At 39.4% G+C, this 26,092-nt stretch overlaps 1 protein-coding gene across 1 annotated transcript; it reads right to left on the reverse strand.

The window, feature by feature from the left end:
- Positions 1-179: 179 nt before the first annotated feature.
- Positions 180-25,703, reverse strand: ube2h (ubiquitin-conjugating enzyme E2H (UBC8 homolog, yeast)). Its single transcript, XM_034863474.1, has 7 exons — positions 25,427-25,703; positions 8,451-8,527; positions 7,277-7,351; positions 7,121-7,160; positions 5,322-5,374; positions 3,878-4,006; positions 180-3,676 (listed from the first exon to the last, which is right to left on the reverse strand). Exons 1-7 carry the CDS (start codon positions 25,477-25,479, stop codon positions 3,552-3,554), a joined length of 552 nt encoding a protein of 183 aa, XP_034719365.1. The 5' UTR covers positions 25,480-25,703; the 3' UTR covers positions 180-3,551.
- Between the last annotated feature and the right edge of the window lie 389 nt (positions 25,704-26,092).

The following is a 26,092-nucleotide window of genomic DNA, read 5'->3' on the forward strand; positions in this document are numbered from 1 at the left end:
TGTGGGGCTATGGCTTTGGACCGGACCTTCTCTGCAGATTTGCAGTTAGAATTTTGAAGCCCCGTCAACCGTGTTATTGTGGTTGTCTGGAGTTGTGGTTTAAAACTGTGGGTAGGTAAGACATTGTAAATTGTACACCTGTGATCTTGGAGCAGACGAGGAGGGGTGAAAGCCAAAGGGAAATTAAATAAAAGCATAATAAACATGTTTTTTTTCCAAAAATAATTTAGAATTCAAGTTGCAATGGGAAGCATAATCATTCACTGAGGACATTTTCTTTAGTACTTGATTCGAGTTAAAGACAACCTGAAACACAAAGGCAGTAGTTATTTATTTTGACCTTGAATGAATAAATGTGGAGTTAAAAAAAAGAAAGAAGTGAAGATCAGAATGGTGTCATGTTTACCAGAGCAAAACCAGGCCACGGCTGAGTATATCATCAGTTTATTGCCCAGCAGATGCCAAAAACCAAACCTATGATTTTACCCAAACACAAAAGTCATGGTTTTGAAAAAATAAAAGAATATCATTAGTCCCCTGTTGCACAATTGCATCATTATGTGCCATTTTATTACAATTATCAACTTGGATATATTGTATTTTCAGCACTCGCATACAATACTGCACAAATGTAAAACAAGAATTTCACTCTGAATCATTTAAGAGAAAAAAAAAACTAAAAATCAAGTTCTTATCAGGGTGATAATTAAGCTGAACCATAACTTAGAACAGTCGTGCTTGGTGGCCAAGATTAAAAACAAAAAAAGAAAGTATGTCTAATGGAAAACAAACATTTATAGGCTGCTTATGGAGAAAAAACAAGCCAATCATGAGTGGGGGAATCTGCATTCAGTTTGTAGGTTTGTTCTGTTTGAGTGGATGTGGACCACAAACACTCTGAAAACATTCACATAGCTTTATACTGCCTTGAACATGTTGACATATGACAAAAGTTAGCTCTACGACAGTTACAATGGCTGCATCCTTCTGGAAGCTAACCCTGAGCTAACATTCAAAACCTCCCCGGGTTGGGTGAGAGAAATTATGAGCATAGGATTGTGTTTTTGGAGAAAATCCATCTTGAAAAGGGTTGAACCCCACTTTTGAATTCTGTACAGTTAGATCTATCAGGCTCACTACAGGTCAAACATCACCCTAGTTTGAAATCACTCACACTCATCCGTACAACTCTGCAAGAAGAGGACAAGCAGGCAAGTCTATGGAGTATCTTACATTTAACCACACAACAGACAATAACTAAAAATCAGATGAACAATGAATGCTTTATCAGGTAAGTATACCAAACTAGCTAACTATCTGTAATACAGCCATAGAGCATATGTTGTTTAGTTGAAGTCAACACCGAGCAAAACTAAGTACCCTGTCAAAAACACAGTTCAACAAATATTAGCATGAATCCCATCCTTTCAACACGTCCTGGGTAAAAATGGTAATTACTATGCAAGATACAACCAAACTGTATATCAAACCTGAGCCAGGAAAGTCTAACGATCCTACATTAGCTAAAATACTCAGCCATGGGCAATCCCCCCTTTTCTGCGACTGAGTGAAAATTTAAATATCAAATCACAAATTGTGCAAGGTCATATTGCAGAAAGAGGAAAATAAAAGTAGGATGACTAAAAACAATGGTTTTGCATGTAACTTTCATGGCTTTTTGGAATAATGGTTTTGGGGACTTAACGCTTCTTTGCCCTTCCTTTTGTGAGGATAAGGTAACCTTCTGAGGATGATTTAGCCTTAAATCTCCCACAAAGCAACCAGCGGTTCTTACTGCAATCTATAAAGTGAATACTTCTCAGGGTTTTCTAGGTAGTTTGACTACCATGTTTGCCCCGACAAGCAACACTCGGCCAATGTTTTGGGTTAAACAGAGTTTTCATGAGACCACAGGACGGTGTCTTATCACTGTATTCTTTCCACGTATCATGGATTTACATGTTATCCCGCCACATTGAATCAACAATAAGTAACATCTTTCTTTTCTTTTGGCTAAATCTAACCTATACATATGAAATTAATTCTCAACTAATTCTCATTCGCTACAAGCCTAAATGTTATACATTGAGCTCTTATTTTGTAATCTTCTTCAAAACTACTGATCCAAATAGGTGTCCTGGGAGGCAGACAAAGGGTGGGGGTCCGGTTGATGCAGTCTGGGTACAGACCGCAGGTCAGACCAATACGAACAGCATGCATTGGAGCAAACTCCATGTGAGGAGGACCGATACTACAAAAACCCGAATCTTCAATAAATCCCTTCATTTTTACTCAGATCCAATCAATACCCATATGACCATTTCTGTTGCTTTTCACTAAAATAAAAACTGATTTGTGCTGGTTTTCTGAATTCACCACAATAGGTGATAACTACGTTATTTCTATATCTGAAGAAGTTGTTATTGACCAATAATACTAACAGCAATGTGTTTTTTGAAGCAGGACAGGTGATTGAATGCCAGTGGCATTGTGCACAATGAGAATGTTTGGTGCTCATGTGTTTGATGCACCTCCTGACTGAAAACTAGTGTGAGCTGCATGAATGAAATTCATATGGTTAGATATTTAAAGGGTAGATCTGGGCTGTTTCCAGGTTCCATCATACCAAGTGACTCTGACCAAAGTCTTCACAAAAGGCCACTCCCTTCTTCATTTCATTTGTGCACGAGTCTTCCACTCGGTTTATGCAGCTAGTGTACGTTCAACAAATCAACACCAAAAGCACCCAACACATCTTTGTCACCACGCTGTCCTTCACCCTGTAACAAGACATATTTAATTAATTTGTTTTCCAAGACCTGACCTTGTTAAGCATTTATTTTGCCATGCACAGCGGCATGTGTAGACAGGCAGCTGCCGCAGGTTAACGAAGAGTAACATTAAGTTAAGTAACATACCAAGTTATCATCCAAACTAAACGAGAAACAAAGCCATCATTCAGGGTTGATTTATAAGCGTCTATTGGCACTACACTTTAAGTATTTTTATATAAGGTGTGTTAGAACACCTTGTGTGTGATTGTTCATGTCAAAAAACCCTCTTGACTACAGGACAATATTGTAGAGCTGTCACTCAGGCAAGCAAGACCTAAGCAGCTCTGTAGTGGGGCAACTAACAAAAGATGTTTGTCAGAATCAATTAGACTTCTAGAAAAAGAACTGGGATTCAGGTCAAACATAAAGACTGTTCATGTTTTAAAAAGTGAAATTTGAGTAAAGAAATAAGATGCTCTCGGGGAGGTTTCCGGTCTACGCCCGCATGACACCTTTAAAATGTGTAAATAACAGGGAGAGAGTGTGAAAGCAATGTTGACATCTGTGTAGGGAGAAACAGCTACAGAATGGGAGGGGTGTCTGTCAAACACACCAAAGGCTAGATATCCATAAAAATCCTTGTTTAGTAGTAATAATAATACAAAATCAACTTGTTTAAATATGAATATTATAAGTCTGCTTTCTCATGGTTAGGAAATCAAATATAGTCTCTGTGGGGGTTAAACGAGGAGGCGGGATGGTGGAGCCCTCCTATCACTACAACTCCATGTCCTGGGCCTCGTCTTCTGAGAAATCCGACATGGAGCTTTCAGATGAAGAGTCGCCTGCCCCCTCTTCCTGCTCCTTCAGAGCCTCCTCTGTTGCATATTTCTGGATGTATTCTGGAGGGCAGAACAGAGAGGAAAAGAGAGAGAGGTCAGGCAGTACACAGTGATAGCCTAAACTCCAAGAGAATGAGGTGATCCAAACTACGGTACTTATATTTTGTTGGCTAATAAATTTGGGAAAATTCCTTTTTCCAGTTGTGCAATAATATAAGACTCTAAAAGCGATTACATTAACAGTTTTAGATTAGTTTGAACCTTTGATTTTTTGCTTGTACTCCTCTGGCCGGTGAAGGTACATGGCAGCTGCGTCTCCATTCAGGGGGTCGATGGGGTTTGGGTAAGCCAGCAGCTGCGGCAGGAACGACTCAAAGATATTGGTCAGATCTAGGGAGGAAGGCAACAGATTTTTCATTACTCCTTTACCAACTGACAGAAATAAGTGATCCAACAATTAGATAATCTGGCCATTTAATGGCGTTATTGTCAGGCTTCGTTGAAAGGAACCTGATGCTCACCCAATATTATGGCAACTACACGTCTAATATAAAACGGATGGCTCTGTTAATTGGCCATAGGAAAGATCACAATCAATGTACACACAACGGTCAGTGATGACCATACAATGCAAGGTGTACATGCTAGCAACAAAAGTAAAATCCTCCCCCTGATAGCCTCACAGCAAATAGCACCACACTAATCCCTTTTACTAGCTCTCTGCTAGCAGGCCTCAGCTTTCTCTCAGAGATGAGGCCTAGTGGAAATGTCTGCAATTCCGCTCTCATCTCCTAAGTGTCACTGTTTCGTCCATTCAGTGGGGAAAACAAACCCTTTCATACAGTCTACACAGTATTATCAAGAAGAGATTTAAACAGTTGATTTGGTTCTCTCTTGCGTTGTCTCTTGGTTGATTGGCCTATTCTTTACCATGTTTGTCCAATCTGATTTTTTTTTTCAAAAACACAAAACAAAATCTGCAGCACTTTAGTACAAAGATTACATAACACAAATGTGATTCTTGATTTGATAGTTTTATTGTATTATTTATTAACTATATTTCAAAGAAGACAAAAACGGGCCAAGCTACCTCATTTGATATTGACATTAGTTATCAACTCCTTTCCTCTTTATATCAAAACAAAAGAATCAATAGTTCATTATGAATCAAATACCATTTAGGGTTTTATATCCAGAACAACAGGGAAAACAAATAGGGTGAAATATTGAAACATCTGTTGGGATATTGCTGTAAAGTCATTTATATTGCATTTATTATATTAAAAGCTATCATGGCCCCGTGAAGGGTCTGTAATGAGAAATGAATTGGGAAATAGGGACATGGAGAGTACCAGAGACACACATTGACAGTGAGAAGAGCAACTCAGTGACAAATGATTAAGTACAACCATGTGAGCATGTCCCTGTCTCTCAAAGCTGACTGACAGTAAATCATTCTGTCGAAGGTGAAGCTTGTCTGACTCCGCTGGGTCAGGGTAGTACCTCGTTAGTGTTTGCTTCTCCCCTCACTAAGTAGATTAGGGACAACTGGGCACCACTGCCTACTGGGACCACACTTGCTAGCGAGGGGCCCGCATTTACCTTTTTGGTGCTGATGTCACAGTGTGTTAAGTTCTTTGCACATAATCACATAGACCTCAGAGGGGAAACTTAATATGGACACATAAGCAGTAGGGCCACTCACCATAAAGGGCTGTCCATGTCTGGTTGATTACATCTAAGCACACTGTCCCTGACCTGGGAAACAGAGAAGAAAACAGAGTTAGAGTCCTCTTTGGGGAGGAAGCACAGGAAAGAGGTTGAAATAACTCGGAGTCTAACCTTGAACTTACTTTACCCTGAGATGGGGGGAAACTGAGTTATCTGTTTGAGAACAGCTGATTTACGTTGGTTCAATCACCTTTGAGTAGGTTCATTCTGAGTTAATCACAGGCACCAACACTATGAAAGACTGCATGAATGCAGCCATGACACTATGATTCACCATGGCAACAACCACAAACCCCTCTGGAATTTCAAATACTCATGCGCGCATACAGCGAGTTCCACATCTATTTTGTGAGAAAGACACAAGGCCGCTGCTGCAAAAGAGCGAGAATTGGTTTGGGCGAATATTGCTCGAATAAAGTGCATTAATTTCATATTTAATCACAAGTATAATATTACAGGTGAAAACTGGTGGGATGGTATTGAACTTCAAATTTTTTTCATAGTTGCAATCCTGTGGGCAAAAAAGTACTACTAATCCCATTCTGAGGCTGCAGCACCATGTCATTAAACAGATTTATAATGTATAATCATATATTTCAAATTTAAATATTCATTCACCTGCAATCCTGTAGTACTTCTTTTTAATGGATCTCACTGGTTTGTGCCCAGGGAACACTATACAAACTTTTCAAAAATGTTTCAGAGCGAGGCACTCTTCTGACAACTCATACAGTGGCATTACTAATATGCTCCGCATCACCAATGTTGTTAAGAAAATTACGGTTTGTAAAAAAGGTAATGCGACACAAAGAATCTGCTCGGATGTAAGGGCATGTCCATGAGGAGTGACTTAAGTTATATGAAGACGGATAAGGTTATGTACATATCTGATGGACTGTGAAGAAAAACGATACTGCTCAAATAGGTAGTTATCTCGAAATGAAAATACATCTAGTTGGGGCCTCAATTTAATCTCCCGATGTATGGTTAACTCCTTTTGAAGTAACACATCTTCTTCTTCAACAGGATTGTCGACAAGAGGACAGGCCATGTTCAAGAGAGAAAAAAAACTATTTATAATCTGCCTGGAAGAGTTAATAAACCAACTCTGTTTTTTTTTTTTATTCATGCAGATGACAAAACTGTGCTAAAATTTTCCTGATACAGACTGAATGAGAAAATGAAAGAGTGCTGTGGAGGAAGACCAAGTTAGGTTCACAGGCTCAGTTACCATAGTAACTGACTCTGAGGTTAAGTTACCTCTCTTTCTGAAACGGGCTGGAGTTACGCCTCTTTCTAAGATTTGATAAACCTCCCTTTCTGAAATGGAAAACCCAGAGTTTCCCTCACCTCAGGAGTATTTACTAAATCTGCCTTCTGAAACTGGCCCCTGGTCCTCCCAGAGACCAACTTTCACAGGCCGAGTCCGTCAAAGGACCTACTCTCTGTGGATTACTGGGCTGAGATAAGGTGATTTTCTGCTGCTAGCCAATTGTGCGGCTCATATAAAGCTAAGTGTAGTTCACAACACAAGCTGATATGTTATACTATTTCAAAGCCTAGATGTTAAAACATGTATAAAGAAATATGGAAAACAAAGAAATATTAATAAATTCAATCAATGTTTTTAGTTTACAATATGACAGCCAGCAATATTACATAATTACAAGCACATATTATTTGATGAGCTTAAATACACATGGCCTTAAAGGGTGTTAAGGACCAATAATCCAATAAATGCTGACTTCAAATAAATGGCTATAATCAACTTACGCTTCATCAATGTTGGGATGAAAAATCTTGTTCATGAATCCTGAAAAAGCAAGGCAGAGATGAGGAAAGTGTTTAAAAGAAAAAAGAAGCAAAAAGTGGAACCTCCCCCAAAAATGTGACTTTATAATCCCTCATGAGATAGTAGAGCTCCCCTACCTATTGATGGTGATTTAAAAGGATATTTGTCAGGAAGATCTACTCGCACCTTCCATACGCCTCCCTCATAAGGTGCTGTACATGAGGAGGGAACACAAAAATGAATGACAGAGAAGAGACTTTCATTCCATTTAACTTCATATTTCACCCATTATGCACTACGACGGATTTAAACACTGAAGGGTTATATCAATTGTATGCACTCCTTTCCTCTCTTTCAGAAACACAATAGAGAGAGGGCCACTTAAAAAAACTACACATGTGTTTTCCCTTTTCCATTTACATCATGTTTTGCAGTACAGTAATGTATTTTAGGCCAGGGAAATTCTTTACTTCCAAATCACTTCATATTATGCACCAACATTAAAACAGAAGAGACTGTGTGAGTGAGTGATGCTCTCCCAGAGTAGCTGTGTGTAACAGGACCCTTTTTGTGTTGTACTGAACAGCACATAGGTGACTGAAAACAATCTTGGTTTGACTGGTGGCGAGTATGTGCATATGCATATACACACACACACACACACACACACACACACACACACACACACACACACACACACACACTTGTGGGCAGACAACAGTGCCATTTTATTTTGCATAGTTAAGAGGCATCATAAACAGGGTCTTACACCCACTTCCTTTCTTTGCTGATGCGTGTGTCAGTCTTTAAGTGGCAGTGGTTTTAATGTGACAGATGTTGCAAACAGCACACAAAGAAGTATTTCCTGCTGATGAGGCCGCTCTCCTCATCAAAATTCCCATCTAGCCTGGCTCATCCACTTTGTGGCCCCAGGCATGGTTTCATTACACTTTACATTCTTTATGCCTGCTTTGACAAAACTCTTTGTGTTCTACACACAAAAATGATAAATTCCTGTGCTGGCTGACCTCAGAACAACATTCATTGTCACGTCATGCTCTAATTAGAGTTTAAGAAAAGTTAAACATTTGGTCAGAGAGCTTTCAAGATCCCAAGTGGCAGACACATAAATAAACGCTCCTTAATTTGTTCCATATTTCATGGAACTCGGGTGAGAACACACCCAAAATCCAATGGCCGCTTTCAGGAGCACATTAATCAGCCCGATTGAGGACTCACCAACAAATAAAGATAGTTGTTTAATTTATCATGACAAAACAACACTGTTAAATCAGAAAAGAAAACACTTACTTCCTTGTGGTCCAAAAAACTTCACTACAAATTCATTGAGTCCACTGAGGATGGTGACTTCATGCTTGCTCTCAATACTTTAAGGCTGTTAAGGACAATATAATCACATTACTGCATACACATGAACACAAACAACCTGAGGGACTACAATAATGAAAAATTATGAAAGAACATTCAGGATCACTAATAATTTGGCCTCTGTTAAATGGTAATTCAGCTGCAGTGGTTTCCAGGTAACCCATTACATGCTTCGTCGACAAGAGTCCTCTCTCCTTACCAATATCATTCTTTCATATCATACATAGTTATGAAAACTAATGAGAGAAATAATTGCTTTAGACGGATAATAAAAAAACAAATCAATGCAAGATTATGTTCCGACCCCTAGTCCCGGAGCATCACATAGATGACAAATCGATAGCCTTACACCAAGGTGTCATTCTGCACGCTGAATTAATTAACCCAGATTGAATGTGAAGTATGCAGGCCAATGATTCAAAAAACTAAAAAAATCATGCACACTCACATCTGCCAGCAGATCATATTCCCCCATGCTTCAGAACCATGCTGGCATTCCTCCACCTGTCCCTCTCCAATAGCAATAACACCAAAGTCCCCACTGAGAACCACAATACAGAAGTCAATCTCCTTACAATGAGATTCTACAAGTTTATTGTACCACATATACTCCTGACAAAACCCTTAAACCCTTGCTATGTCAGCCCCATTTCAACATTAGATACCAAACAACATAAAAACAACTTAGTTTGTCATAATCAATTTCTGATTCAACTCGTTATGATTATGATGCTCTAAAGGAAAGTGGAGAGAATCCCCCACTATGGGAAACCTACACAAAAGAGTTTCACAGACATACATGTAGTTCTTTTTAAGATGACATTATGTTGAGTTCCTCAGCTAGACATAGTGGCTCCAATAACCCAAATGGATCAGAAAGAAACACTCGCTAAGGCACGTGTGAGTTACTACACTGAGATGTGCCTTTGTCAAGCGGTAGACTATAAGCCTGCAACCATTTAAAAAGGTAATTATTTTTTACCTAAACCCTATTTTCCTATGTTTTTGTGTAGGTAACTTACGTGAACAAAAATCTTTGAAATTGTCCAGTAAGCAAAAACAATGACGAAGGCCAAAAGTTAGGCTGCAATGTAATCCTATAGGGCAAATAAATAAAGCGTTGTTATTGCCACTTACAGGCTCAGATTGTTATTATAAGTGTCTGATTATAATATGGAATGGATCCCTACAGAGATGGACCTTTTTTTTTTAAAGGAGTAAAATCCTCTTTTTTCTTAACAAGAAACAGCTCAGAGATCTCCATCTCTAGACCTACCAACCACCTGCCAAGACCCCATTTAAATAAACAATATTTTAAGCATGTATAGAACCAGCATATTTCCACATGTAAATCAGTAAAGTGAGTGTTATTTTCAACCAAACCAGAGTAGCGATTGTTGGTTGAGTGGAAAGACAAACCAAGACAGCTTTTCATAGTTTTATTTTGTTTTTGTCAACTTTGAGTGGAGTGTACAATGCTGAAATTACTGTTTATTTACATGGAGTCTGGCGGCTTTAGCGATTAAAGTTGACCTCCGTAGGAATCCATTCCATGCTGTCAGACACTTGGAACAATAATCTCAGCACGTCAGTGGTTAAAAACAGCACTTTTGTGGATTCAAATTGAAGGTGTGAATTGCCCAATAACATACATTGTAGCTTGTTTTGCTGACTGCAGCGAGCTTGCTTGATACTGGACCAATTCCCATCAGTCACTAACATACAAAGACATAAAAAAAACTAAGGGTCCAGGTTTAAAAAGACCGAAGTGAACCATTTTTTTTTCCTCCAATCTAACATAAAATCATCACAGAGAAATTATTTCATGTAAGCAGGGCTAAGAGGCACAGGAAAACCAATTGAAAACAACAAAAGAATGAGAGAAAGAATGATCACAAAATGAGAGTGAAAGACTCAAAGAAAACAGAGACAGAAGGGACAAGAGATGGGATAACACTGTTTTTTCACACCACACAGTAGCAGCTGGCTCGTCAATCCTGACTAAGTGAGTATCCCATTAGCAATAATGTAGCACTGACCCCCAAAGGGTTAAATCAAACTGAAGGTTATTTTAAGCTCTGGTTGAGTCTGCAAAGAGCAGACTGAGTCCCTGGCTTCTACAAGGAAACGTGTCATTGTCAGACAGAAGAGGAAGCTCTCTGGTCTGGCTTGTGCTGGAGTCAAAGAGCCATGCTGAAACTCTTTGATGCAAAATCCTAGGCAGAATGAAAAAAAACTAACACAAGGAGGACAATATGTATCCAAAGCATGACAGCAAAACAACAACAACTAGCCATGTGCAATAGGGAGACTCCAGTCAGACACATTAGACAACATGGATTATGTTTATGCTGAACAAAGTCTGTCCTTCATGTATGGACACATTTGCATCTAACTAGTGTAGTAGTGAAACCACTGGTGTGTAAGTGAATGTGTGTATGACCACAGGAAAAAGGGACACAACGCTGAGGAGTGGGATGTTTGTGTTATGTTATAGAGGACAGCAGTGATGCATGGTGGGGGATAAGCCATTAATGGTGTTAAATCAATACTGATTATGCTGAAGACTAATTGACATTGGCCATGTTGACTGAGAAGCCAAAGAAGAACTAGGCAACCTGTGCAAAACTAGATTATTCCATTTTGGACCTTAAATTGACACTTCTAAGTACATGTTAGCAGAAAAAAGTGTCTAGCAGGAGTTCACTTTACAAGACAGCAAAATTACAAGCAAGCACAAATGCAAAGGTCGGGGTCTTAGTGATCTGTAAATATTCGTGTAGCCATTAGTGAGATCATAAGAGTGAGGCAAAGGGTAGGGAAAAGGAGTAGCCCAAATTGCACCGACTGACTTCTCGCATAACGTTATATTCACATGACTGTTACTCTTAAATGACTATGCTGTGTACACAGAAGTTGCACACACACAAAAACTTGTAAACTGATGAAGTTCAGTCAAGAATCACAAATTCCCATGTCAAGTTTTCAATAGGGAATGTGTCATCTCTCATCTGTGTCTTAGATAGGGCCATCTTCCTCGAGGGGGATGTCCTCATAACACAATGGTCTAAATGGTAATCCACTGGCCCTTTGTTTAAGACCAAAACCTCCAAGCACTCATTCCTTTCAAACAGTAAATAACTAGTCACTGTCACTTTTCAGATGACATTACGTTGAGATTCCTCCGCTAGACTTGATTGGCTCCATTAAACCAAATACTACAACCAATCAGAGAGAAGCACTCTGACAAGGCATGTGCAATAACGGAGTTTGGCAGGTCTGGTGAAACAGAAGATAGGTAGAGCCTGTAACAATTTGATGAAGTGGAAGAAGTATCCAGAGTGTAGCTGATAAACAGCCACTCAGCCAGTCAAACAGAGGAAAAAAAAGATACAACTGGATAGGCAGGACATTCAGTATATACCAATCAACTATGTGCTGCATTGTCTTTTTGTTTAGTTGTATGAAACAGAGGTGAAATGACACATTGTATTTAAAAAAGGTAAGGCAAATTGGTTTCACTCTGATAGCTAACAAGAAATCATTATTATAAGAAATGATGTTGTACAACAACAACAACAGCATTTGGTCAGTCTGGAGCCCTATCTACTTGTTTCCTATTCCCACCATAACAACTATCCATCCATCCCCCCACCTTGGATTAGTATAGATAAATCATAATCTGTGGCTAGCTCCAGGTAAATATCCTTTTACACACACTTGTAATCTGATACACAAAGCCTAAATAATCCAGAGGAACATACAAACATCCTCCTTGTTGCCATATCTCAGACAGCCCTGAACTGTAACAGCAATGTTACAGTTGCAAAACTTTTTCCTATATTGATTTTCTGGCTTGACAACACTCACACTTGAAAATGCTACATAGAACAAGGTCTAAAAGAACCAATTTCTGGCTCCCAATTACCCTGTTTCAAGCACTTAGGTCAATGTTATCCTGATTTCAAACATTTAAAAGGTTCAACTGTAGCAATATGCAGTAATTAGCATCTACGGTTGTGGTCTAGACATGTCTTGTTTTCCTTCTGGTCCATTCAGGGCACTATCCCTGTCTGACCCTGGATCAAAATATCCCGTGACCAACCTCTTTCTAAGTATGGAAAACAAACGTGATGGGGCATCATAAACAGCACTCTGTCAAACAATGTGGTGTCAACCATGCTTGAAATTTTCCTCTTTGGAGACAGAAGTTGTTTATCTAGTAAATGTGAGGCACCGGCTAGTTTCAGAGGAGTTCTCATCTTTCTTTTTGAGAGGAAGAGAAGGAAAAGCCCACTATACCCTTTCATCAACAGGGTGATTCAATAAATCCAGTATCCGTACCGAGTAACAACTTCTTATGTATTGTTTATTATCAATTTTTTGAAAAACAAAGCAATCCAAAAGTGCCAAAACGTTTCACATCATGGAAAGAAGAAAACGTTTCTTAAAATATTGTATATCTTTAAGTACATCTATCTTTGGGCATGGACAATCAAATTCAAAAATATTCTGAACACCTGCTGATGCCTCTAGCTTTAAGTAATCTTTTTATAAGGGGGAATGAACAGACCTTTAGGGCAGGCTAGGCTGAAATAAGAGGAAAGACAGCAATATAAATATTCCCAAAAGGCATTAGGAGAGAGCTAGGTTACTGAGTAACAGAAGGGGCACCATGCAGAATTTCTGGTTATTAATGGCACAAACCAGAGAAAAAGGCTAAAAGAATGAACATAAAAAGCAAAGCTAAGAAGTCGGTCTGAAAGACACTAATAGTTCTTAACCCGCAAAAAGCCAGAGGGGAATAGGAACATAAACGAGTGGGTAAAATAAGGTCAGCCAACAGAGCAGGGGGGTGGGAGAAAGCATGAGAAGATAAGAAAGAGTTGTTGAAGGATAAAGCAAAAAGGAACATGGAAAGAGGCAGAGAGGCAGAGAGATAGTGATGCAGAGATAATCAGAGAAAAGAGTTCAACCTGGTGAATGTCGCTCTAGCCTTGCAGGCAGACCTGTGGATATGAAAGACATTGCTGTGGACTGCTGGCTGATAATCATGATGATTTGGCCTGTATAAAGATACATAAAAGGGCAAAACCTGTCTGGATATGACTTTAAATGTACATAATGATAGTAATTGTTTAAGAATCAAACCAGATTTTCATGTGATTGATGACAGGTCAATACTAGAAGAGTTTTCAGTTGGAACATTAGAAAAACTTAACCATTATTATGCAGTTGTGTTCAGAAAGCTTTTGTTTGGAACATGTTAAAAATTAGACGGATGAGTTGAAAGAGCAGTAACAGAATGAGAGGCAGCATTATATAAAATGGCGTCATCGAACTATTAGGCAAGGAATCTGTGTATTTGTGTGCAATCTCGGGGACCATTCATCTGATCTACTACACAGCATCTGTATTGCTGGGGACCCAAGGACGTACAGTGTGTAAGATGGTGCAATTTGGACAGGTTACTTTTGACTTTTTGACACTTTAAATAAAAGCGCTAACCCACATGTGCAAAAGAACAACAAAAAAGACAATGTTTATGAACATCGGGATTGGCTTATTCTAATTTGTCAAATTAGTTGTTTTAAAAGGCAGAACAAACACTAACCTAAGAGTAATTGTTTAGAGCACATCTTTGTTTAGAGATTAGGAACTCTAAGGCAGCTACCTCGCTTTCGTTTTCTCTCCCTTCCACACATGTACAATCAAAGGCCTTGCAGATGAAAGGCAGGAAATACAGCAGCTGTCCTCAGTGTGTAAGCAATGGGTAGGCTTCCTCTACCAAAAGAGATACAAGTATAGACAACCAAAAGAAGAAGCGTATATTGTTTACCAAAAAAGATGGTAAGAAAGATGACTTACTTACCATCAGTGAGCTACATTTTGCAATTTTCTTCTTCCAGATATGGGCTCAATGCCCACTCTGATATTCTCACAGAAGTCAAAGAGGGTTTGCTCGTGTGCCGTCTCTGCCCAACACTTTCATCTATACATGGGTATTACTTCTTTGAAGTCCTAGCCTGCATGTAAATGTGCCATGTGTTTGTGCATTAAACTTTTTATGTATTAGTGCACTGCATCGAGCCAAGAAGGATTACCGTGTGCCCTCCACTCCACTCTGAAAACAGAGACAGCTAGCACAGCAACCAACCTGCCACAGAAGGCAGATGAGTGATAGGCAATGTGTTGCTGTGAGAGTGATTTAATCAGTTCAACAACAAACAAACACCGTCACTGCAGCCGTAACTGACCCACTCCATCTCTTATCCCAGCGGTTTACTTTTTCCATTGCTCATTAAGAAAAACTCTCTCTGCTCAATTTTAATGCCGAGACACCCACGCCCGAGCTTACTGACTCAGTAGATAAATAATCCTGTGTTTACATGGTGAGTTTAAAGGAGACGAAAATGAAAATGAATTAGACAAGAAGCCAAGTTTAAAAACAGTTCCCATTCATCCAGACAACTTTTTCATTTCCATGATATAATATATACTATTTCAATCTGATATTTCAGAGGTTTTATCAAGCTATTAATCAATCAGTACGAAACTTGCCTGTTTCTTGTGTTGTATATTAAAATGAGATGCACTGTGGATTTGGTTTAGGTTAAAATTTCTTTCGGGTTACATGAAACTGAAAACAAAAAAGATCATATTAGATAGCTACGGTATACTTGACAAAATGCTAAAAAGGAGAGCTGGAGTTCAAGAGCTATTGAGCATGCGCACAGGTATGTGTGCATGACTGTTCGCAACTTTTGACCTGCTGCATTCCACTGTGGTGTCAGGTTACAGCCTGTTTCTACATAGTAATTACTACTAATATAACGGCAAATTGTTTTTTAGAAAAAATAAGTTGTGGAATATGGACTGCATGAGTTCCACAATCAACTATTGTGGACTTCACCAGAAAACAGGAAATAAACAGAGCTATGGATTAACACAACTTGTGTGCCTGTCACATCTACTGTGGTCAGATTCATTGTGTTCCCTCAGAAGTAATCACTGCACATGGGTAGGCACTTGCAATGACATTTTGAACATATTAAAAGGCTAAGAACACGTTTAAAACTTGCCCTGTTTGAGTCTGTTGGGGGCTAACTCTAGCAGGAGGTTAACACAGTGTAGTCAGCACCAGTTGCTTTCATTTTTTCTTGCTACTGACAGCATTCAAAATTTCCAAACAACAGAGCTACGTGTTGAAATTGACCAAAATTCTCCTTTAACAATAATAAGCCTGTGCCTATGTTATCTCCTAACATATACCTACACTTTATCTCTGCAAGATTCGGAATGATTGAGATGTCTCTTGGCACAGCTCCCAGAAGACTTACTACTTTCAGACAGGTTGCTCACGTCGAATTCTACGTCGTCAAGCTCAGTTGGAGGCTGCGCAGTAACGCTCAGCACTCCCCGGAAAATTGCTTCTAATATCCTTCACTGGTCTCCGTCGAGAGCAATGGGATCGGTTGGTCCATTTCTTTGACTGTCTATAGGCTTAACCCCTTGGTCTCGTCTTGTCTCACTTGTGCTGAGTTTAGTTGACAGTTGAGTTCCGTTGCTGATTGGTTGTAGGTCTACTGAATTCTTTCCTGGTTCGGTTGAAACGCCCCACTATCACAGCCCGATGGAGCAATATCAGACTCATATTTTAGACTAGAATCTTAGTATGACGACATCAGGCTAAAAGATAATAAAAAAGTACAGCGGGGGAAAAACATGACAACAGAAGCCTAGATACATATTTTCACTGTTTATAAAGGAGGAAGTTTTCCTTTGAGTTTGAAATACAGCTAAAAATTAGCCAATCATCAAGCCAGCTTAACACAAATCATGCCTGTGGTCAAGCCAGCTGCTCTCACTTCCCCTTTCAGCCCAGATCCCACAAGAGATAAGAGAGATCTCCCGCCTAGCTTTGTAGATCTGGGGAACTATGGACTTACATAAACAGATGAAGAAAATATGATTATTCTATGTGGAAGCAAAACAAATGAATTAGCCATAAAGAGTGATCCAATCCTTCAAAGACTAGGGTGGAACAGTCGTATTAAGCTCATGTTTACTAGGGCTTTAGCAGAATTATGTAGATCATATTCAGAGGTCTATAAAGTTGTCCACAAACAAACTTATGAAGAGATCAGGAGATTCTGCGACATGGAGCTTTCTTTAGGTCTAAAAGATCTAAGGTCTAAGATTCTAAAAGCATCTCCCAAAACACTTTAACTTACTTTAACCTCTGCTTATTACTAAAAACACAACATAAGCTTAATATATCTCTGACAGGAAATTGGTTACATATGTGACAAACTTTAACCCTGAAGAAAACGGTCCTGTTATTCTCGTGTTTATTTTTACTCTTCTATACTCTGCCAGCTACTGCTGCCTCGTAAATGAAGCTCAGCATAAATTCATTCGGGAAGCCCTGCTTCGCTTCACATCACGTCCATCCAGATCTTCTGGCTTCCTTTATCCTTTCATCACCTCCACCAGCGTCTAGACTCCATCGTGGAGATAGTCCTATATATCCACGGCCTTTATACCCCTTATAAATTAACACTGCAGTAGAGCAATCGCCAAAGACTCAACATATCAACCTATTATGCACCATGTTCATCAACTTACTTCACTTTTAAATCAAGTCTCTCCTCATTGAAATCCTCTATGGAAATAAGCTAGACTGCAGTTAAATATGCTCTTATGGTCACAATCACAAGACATAGGCTAATAATAAGAACTGCGCCAAAGTTGTTTTGCATTGTAGCTGAGTTTAGTGACAATTACCCCAATACAAACAGGTACGGTATGAGTAAAAAGGCTTAGGCTTTTGTAAATGCAGCCGTTAATGGAAATACTAACTATATCAGTAATATGGAATAAAGTATGTTAGCTCGGACCCAGCTTGCTCTAAAAATGTAAGTGTTTAAATTCTGGTATAGCACTTGGTGTCAGCGTGTGCGATCTGTGCAGACAAAAAACCTTGCAGCAGGTTTTAGATTTACATATCAATGGACAAACGGCTCCAAAGGCCGGACTCACTGAAACCAACATGAAAATGTCTGGTAGCTGTTAAGGGCTGCACTCACTGAATGGTGGATGGGAAGTAAATTAACTATACTTTCATTTCTGCTTTGAAAATTAAAAAGGTAAACATCTAGGATTTTAACACATTTAACATGATGAAGAATAAGGATTAGGTATACAACTGTAATTATAATAGTTACTTTACTGTAAACAAAAAAGAACACAAAACTTGTGAACCTGTGTATATTGTACCTGGCCATATTCATAAGAATTTAAGACTGTTTTCTCAGCTTACTGGGAGATGTGTAAACACAGCTAAAACCCATTGCAATTAACATTTTCAACCAACATTATAGTAACAGTTTTGAAAATGTACATAATTGCAAAAGCTGTTTTTGCGATCCACAATTTGCATGTGCAATCAAACAATTAGAAGAAGAAAAAAACAAATCAAGCTCAATGCTTAAAAGTTATCCCAAAATATTATAATTATTTTGCAATGCATATTAAATACTGGTCTAACTATGTTAGCTGATGGCTACCTCCTTGTGTGAGAGCTGGAGCGGCACAGTACTGCACAGGCTAAATTCTTTGTCTTCTCTTGTGAGAGATGAGAGCCCACCCCTCGCAATTAAAATAACAATCCCTCAGCTGAGACACATGTTAAAGACATATAACATTATCATTAATGATCACAAAACCAATGCGGGACAAAAGAAAAATGACCTGAATCCAAGGCAACCATTTAATGAGCAAATATACTAACAGACAAGACAAGATTTTCTGTCTGTTAAAGATGAAAAACCCCGAATTTCAACACTGACATGTTGAGGAAACTGCTAACATACCCAAATCTCTGTGTAGTGAGACAGATTCAGCTAATTTTATCAACTTGATACAGACGAGACGCACAGAGGCAGATTACAAGATAGAGTCAAGTGTAGGGTGTGGGTAGTGTTGGTTGCACTTTTTTGATAAGGTTCTTTTGCTAAATACATGTAGACATACCTTTTAGCCAAAACAAATGGCTATTTTAAAGTCAACATTTTTAGACAACTGGACTCAGTGTTACTGGCCCATATTCCAACATATGACCAAACATGTAGCTAGCCTATCATCACTCCTTCGATTTTCCACATTAAATCAACAGTGCACATGAGCAGCAAAGGCAGTGCCAGAAAAAGAAATCATGTGAAACAAAGAAAGGAACTTCAGTCCATCTGTTTTTCTAAGTCAACTCAGCCATGCGTACAGGAAGCTGTTTGCACTGTGGGATTAACAGTGAGGGCCTCAACTCTACTGTCAGAGAAGCCTTGCTCGTGGACCCCCAAACATGATTGTCAATCAAGATGGGGGCCCCCTGACTAGAAGGGGCCTTATCCACAATATACTCTGTAACCTTAGGTCTACCATAAAGAAATAAAAAGGAAGAAGAGCAGGAGCTTGGTCAGGGCTGGATGATGTAGCATGTGTATAAAAAATATATATATAGAAAATTGTGTTGAAAATAAAAAATAAACTGTTAATGACAACAACAAAAGAATGCATGCATGGGTGCAGACAAAGGCCTATATAACTTGGCAAGCACACACACACACACACACACACACACACACACACACACACACACACACACACACACACACACACACACACACACACACACACACACACACACACACACACACACACACACACACACACACACACACTTTGTTTATGCAACTTCATCGTCAGACCAGAGCATTCCCCATTCTCATCCTGAGTCCATCCAGTTCCTATTCATTCAAGCAATCACTCAGTCAAGAACAGGCAAAAACTGCTGGCTCCTTCATTAAAGCCAACTGCATCTAGTTGGTTCAGTCCCACAATAGTAGCAATGGGTGCAGAATAGCTGCTTGTGACTGTGTGACATGGTCTGACAGCAGCGGGAGATGGAGGTCACAGGGGCTTCTGTAAACGCCAAAACACAAAAGACTTCACTGCTGATGCTGTCCGGATGTCATGGTACAAGGGCACAATGAGGCCAAAAACACTAAGCGGAGTGCAGATAAAGCTCAGGATTGGTTTCCACACGGGGAGGATGGAGGGATGTCGTGGGGAAGGGAGTAGTGGGAACCTACCTACCCTGATTGTTGACAGCTAAATAAACCAGGATTACTGAAAACTATGCCTCAACAGTTGCTTCAGAACAGTTTAAGAAACATGAAGCAAAAACACAACACACCTGTTTCATACACCTAATTTGGGGGGAAATGATTAGGACCCATATACGATGGTATTTATGCCAGGATACTGGAGTTGATGAAGCATGCAACACCCCTCCCAACATTTCCCGACAGTCTTGAATATTATTCAACAGTGGCCAATTTTCAAAGAACTGCTATCCAATCACTTTGAGATCCTTCAGGCAGCAATTTAAAGTTTCATGTTGTTATTTTAATGTCCATACACACGAAAGTTTCGGCACCCCAGGTAAAAATGTGTATTAATGTGCATAAAGAAGCCAAGAAAAGATGGAAAAAAATCTCCAAAAGGCATCAAATGACAGATTAGACATTTGTAAAATATGTCACAAAAATTTAGATTATATTTCCATTATTTACGCTTTCAAAATAACAGAAAACTAAAAACTTGCGTCCGCAAAAGTTTTGGCACCCTGCAGAGTTAATACCTTGTACTTCCTCCTTTGGCACGTATAACAGCTTGGAACCGCTGCTTGTAGCCAGCCAAGAGTCTTTCAATTCTTGTTTGAGGTATCTTCGCCCATTGTTCCTTTCAAAAGTCTTCCAGTTTTTTGAGCTTGTCTGTCACACACTGCTCTTTTAAGGTCTATCCATAGATTTTCAATTTTATTAAGGTTAGGAAATTGTGAAGGCTATGGCAAAACATTCAGTTCACGCCTCTTGATGTAATCCACCGTGGGTTTAGAGGTGTGTTTAGGATCATTATCCATTTGTAGAAGCCATCCTCTTTTTAACTTCCGCTTTTTCACAGATAGCATCAAGTTAGCGTCCAAAATGTGCTGTAATTTTATTGAATCTATTTTTCCTTCTACTTTTGAAATGTTCCCTGTGCCACTGGCTGCAATACAACCCCGAAGCATGATTGATCCACCCCCATGCTTAACAGTTGAACAGAGGTTCTTTTTGTTAAATTCTGTGCCCTTTCTTCAACAAAAGTACCTTTGCTCATTCCGGCCAAAAAGTTCTATTTTACCTCATCGATCCACAGAACTTGTTTCCACAATGCATCAGTCTTGTCTATAGGTTCGTTTCCAAACTTCAAAATGCTGATTTTTGTGATGAGGACGTAGAAGAGGTATTCTTCTGATGACTCTTTCATGAAGACCATTTCTGTACAAGTATATCTTTATAGTGGAATGGTGTAGCACAACTCCAGTGTCTGCCAGGTCTTTCTGGATGGATTGTGCAGTCAAACATGGGTTTTGACTTGCTTTTCTCAGAATCCTGCAAGATCTTGATTTAACTTCCACTGTTCCTGATGACTGCCATTTCTTAATTAAACTCCGACCAGAGGATATTGGCATCTGAAAACGCTTTGCTATCATCATATAGCTGTCTCCTGCTTTGTGAGCGTCAACTATTTTCAATTTCAGTTTTCTAGACAACAGCTTAGAAGAAACCATGGTGCTGATTTTTTGGCAAGGTCAGATGGGTCTGGAAATTTAAAACCTTAAGATTGACATCACCTGGTCCTTCCAGACGATGATTGAGAACAATCCATGACACCGTCAGGTTTTAGCTATCCAAAGGGGAGGGTGCATACTATAAACTCTGCAGGGTGCCCAAACTTCTGCAGACGCCAGTTTTTTGTTTTCTGTTATTTTGAACATGTAAATGATTGAAATAATATCTAACTTTTTGTGACATATTATACGTCTAATTTCTGATCTGTCATTTTATGCCTTTTAGAGATTGTTCCATCTTTTCTTGGCTTCTTTATGCACATTGATACAAATTTTTACCAGGGGTGCCCAACCTGTCGAGTTCCACTGTGTGTACACACACTCAAAGTTTGAACACATCTTCTCATTCAATGAGTTTCCTTTATTTTCATGACTATTTACAATGTAGATTATCACTGAAGGCATCAAAACTATGAATAAACATATGGAATTATGTACTTAACAAAAAGTATGAAATAACTGAAAACATGTCTTATATTCTAGTTTCTTCAAAGTAGCCACCCTTTGCTTTTTTGATAGCGCTGCAAACTCTTGCTGTTCTCTCGATTAACCTTATGAGGTAGGCACCTGAAATGGTTTTCACTTCACAGGTGTGCCTTGTCAGGGTTAATTAGTGGAATCTTGCCTTATTAATGGAGTTGGGATCATCAGTTGTGTGGTGCAGAAGTCAGGTTGATACACAGCCAACAGCCCTATTGGACAACTGTTAGAATATACATTATGGAAAGAACCAATCTGCTAAGTAAAGAGAAACGAGTGGCTATCATTACTTTAAGAAATTAAGGTCAGTTGGTCCGGAAAACTGCAAAAAATAATGTTTGAATGTGTCCCCAAGTGCAGTTGCAAAAACCATCAAGCGCTACGACAAAACTGGCTAACATGAGGACCGCCCCAGGAAAGGAAGACCAAGAGTCACCTCTGCTGCTGAGGATAAGTTCCTCTAAGTCACCAGCCTCAAAAATCGCAAGTTAACAGCAGCTCAGATTAGAGACCAGATGAATACAACACAGAGTTCTAGCAGCAGACACATCTCTAAAACAACTGTTAAGGAGACTGCGCAAATTTAGACCTTCATGATCAAAGGGTGGCTACTTTGAAGAAACAAGAATATAAGACATGTTTTCAGTTATTTCACACTTGTTTTTTATGTGCATAATTCTATATGTGTTCATTCTGATGCCTTCAGTCATAATCTACAATGTAAATAGTCATGAAAATAAAGAAAACGCATTGAATGAGTACTGTACTGCACAAACACACGCGTGCACACACACGCGCTATTGTAAAGATAAACACTTTATAAGGGCAACCACAGACAAATAAAAGTACACATTTGTACAAACATGTCTTCTTCAGGTTATTCTTGACCAAATATAAACTGCTGTACAGATGTTACACATTTCCTTTTCTTTCCCATTCAAATCCATAGGCCAAACACGGCAAGAGCCTATGTTAACATTTAAAATAGGCTTAGTCCTTGGTAACCTACCTGTGCTCAAATTCCAGCAACTTACTGCTTAAAATCATTTGCAAAACAAGTAGAATGATGAAAACATGCAAATAATAGCACTACCAACACAGTATGTGCAGTCAACCCAACAGAAGAACTAACTGAATGTAAAGCTCTTTGGAATGACACAACACTTAGACTCATGTTCAAGAACACTGTGTTCCAAAATTAAAGGAATGTATCCAAGAGAAAAACTGAATAGTCAGTGGCCAAAAGGTACTATAAGGTTTAGGACTACAGTTTGGCAAGAATTGGACAATAAATAAGTGTTCTATTGACTCTCAGGAGTAGTTTAGGCTACTGGCACGCTAATACAAAGACTGTACATTTGGTGCAGAAAACAGGCTGCCAACCATGGGCCTGGCTTACTACAAAGCTTTAACCCACCGATATGACATACAGAGGTGATTCTGACATTCATTTTCATGAATTCCCTTATGGCCAACGCTCTAGATTCTCAGCTCTCCGGTGACCACAGCAAATTAATGTGTTAGGGCTCTCAGTGTCAGCCCATAAGAAAGAAGCCACTCCTGCGAGTTTGGGGTTTTGGTTACAGCAGGGGGGAGACGCAGGGATAGAGAGCACAGAGAGGAGGTTGTTACTGCTAGTTTTGCTCTAGGGACACAAACAGAAGGAAGGGTCTGTTTACCATAACAGTAACCTGGAACCTCCCTAACCAACAAGACGGTTCTAATCAGCAGTGAACCTATGTGCTATGTAAGCCTGTAAATCCCAACTGTGCAAACCTACACTTAAATGCACATGGCTGTCTTCCTCAACACTTGCTGACCACTGCTCTCTCATGGTATCATGAAACAAACAGAGACATTGTATGGAATTGGGCAGGTGGCATACACCAAACCTGCTTTTGCCTGTCAGTCAAGTAGATCAGGAAGGAGAGGGGTGAACTACTACTGCAAAGCTGTGTGTGTGTGGGTGCTGCTCTTGGTCTGTCTGCTTCATCACAGTGTCATGGCTGCCATAGGCCAACATTTTGGTGAAATCAAGGGGGGGGGCATAAACTTGCTCAAACAAGCACTGTTGCTACCTAGCAGACATAATACAATGCCTTAGGTCACATGCCAAATTAACGAGAAATGTATCTTAAAAAGAACTAGATTGACTTTTCTTGTTGATGGGCTCACATATTACAGCAAATGCAATTTCACTGTATCTATAGGCTACTGATATTCCAACTTTAATGTGATGTATTAGGCAGGATGTATTATAGAATGCACAGTATTGCGTGAGTCAGATATCTTGATCATGAAATTAAGGAATACTGTTATTCCTCAATATCAGGTTCTACAAAGACTTTCTAACTGACTTTTCTTTTTAAACATTATGTTGACCCTGTTGAGACAACTCCCCCTTGTTTCTGGTTGGTTTTGACCAGCCCAGTTCTAGCCCCATATTTGACTAAGCTGTACAGCCATCCCATCAGCTGTTCTAAGTCCCTCCCTCTTGTGGTTTCCGGCTAGTAACAAGCTACCCAATCATTAAGCTGGTTTCCACTGAGCTGGGACAATAACAATACTACTTGTTCATACTGTTTTCTAGAACATTGCATGGACTGGAAATTAATTGTTAAGTTTCAATGTAGAGCTCCCTCTGTCAGCCGTAAGTGAAGTTGAAAAAAATAAATCCGCAGGACAAATGTAAACATGGTGACATCGACTTGAAAAACAGAACACAAATAGATAAAAGTTAAAGCAGTCCTCATTAAGAACGACTGAAGGCTCATGAAACCTGCTATACCACTTTACAGCTGTCACGTTCACTCCAATATTTATAAAAAACAAAACAAATTACAACCACTGCAAAATTGTACAAGTTAGCCTTCCATATATTTGCCTGCAAACACTGAGGTACAGTGAGGCACACAGAACAGGTGGCCATTTTGATGTTGAAATTAACCAGCAGGCTAGCCAGACAGCTCAGCAGCGTTACAAGGTAACATTTCAAGTGTCAGATGCAATAACACAATTAGAAAATCCTTAATAGGGTTACAAAGCAAAGCTAATAAGCCCCAGAATGCTATACATTCTGCATTAACGCCAACGTTTTTACGAGAGTAGAACAAAAGACAGCAGCATTTTTCAGTTGACGTTAGCCTTATGTAAACAAGCTCCTGTGTCAACGTGTAGGGGCAGTTTGACTAAACTCCCCTAACAGACTGGACAAAGAAACTAAATTGTCAAGGTGTTTATACAGTCTATCGCTGTCAGGTCTATTGGTGGTGAAACAAGATGACAGACCTTCCTGGAAAAGGAGAATGACGTTAGTTAGTCTGTTGCAGTAATTTTCAAATATAGCTAGAGAGCAAGCTAGACAGCTATCGTTACATTATATAGAGTTGGAAAAATGCTAAAAAGGACATGGGACCGATGTGATTATCTAACACAGCTGTCCCGATAAGTGACTGAAGGTTCGAAGGAGATAAATAGCTAGCTAACACTTGGCTTTGCTAGCAAAATAATGTTTACACAAAAACACCAGTCATTCACAATGAAAGCTCTTTCAGCTTTGGGTTACGAAGGCAAACAAACAACAATATAAGGTCTGGTAATGTCACATTTCCACAAAGGTACATCAGGACATAGCTGACTAGACAGCGAATGAGCGACTGTTGTTTATGTTCAGAAAGGATACAGTTTCACCACGTCGGTATCCATTCGCCTTTTACCCGGACTTGGAGACGACATTTTCCTATTTCCACCGCAGAACACCAGTAAGTAAACTGAAAGCTAGCCCCCAAAACGCTAGACAGTCCAGCAAACGGTACTATCCGAAAGTTAACATTTGCTTTCAGAAATGTTCACAGCAAACGTCTTCTCACTTCAATGGCTCTGTCCTAATGAGTAGCTGAGGCTGGGCTAACGTTAGACCTCTGCTGTTCACTGGCTCTCAGCGTTCTGACAAGCTAGGATCCCTCCGCGGACCACGTCATGTATCTGCGACCAAACGTCACCATTAATGGCTCATCTTTGTAGTTTATTTAGAACACCTTTGGTTTTGTATCTTAAACTGCATGCACAAGTACCGTTTGATACCAATTACATTTTTATTTTACATTTGGGGATTTAGAACCGATAGAAAAATATCAAGACACAGAACAAACCTAACTATAAAGACATTCTTCAAGGTTTTACAAATAAGGTTGCGGCACTGGCTTCGGTTTTCCTGTCTTCCAGTTCTTCACAAGATGTTACAGGACCCAGGTGCTGAATAGCAGGATACATAACTCAAAATGTATGGCCACAGCTAACAACCCTTGGAAGAAAGCCTTTTTTCAATGATACAAATAGTGGGGGAAAG

This window comes from Etheostoma cragini, chromosome 23, assembly GCF_013103735.1.
Source record: "Etheostoma cragini isolate CJK2018 chromosome 23, CSU_Ecrag_1.0, whole genome shotgun sequence".
Classification (NCBI taxonomy): Eukaryota; Metazoa; Chordata; class Actinopteri; order Perciformes; family Percidae; genus Etheostoma; species Etheostoma cragini.

What these genes read in the sequence shown, in the direction of transcription:
- ube2h (XM_034863474.1), bottom strand. Translation starts at nt 25,479, where the DNA reads ATGTCGTCTCCAAGTCCGGGTAAAAGGCGAATGGATACCGACGTGGTG. An exon ending in TTTTAAATCACCATCAATAG is followed by an intron (nt 7,161 to 7,276) that starts GTAGGGGAGCTC and finishes TTGCTTTTTCAG; the next exon opens with GATTCATGAACAAGATTTTT. An exon ending in GTACAAGCAAAAAATCAAAG is followed by an intron (nt 3,677 to 3,877) that starts GTTCAAACTAAT and finishes TCTGCCCTCCAG; the next exon opens with AATACATCCAGAAATATGCA.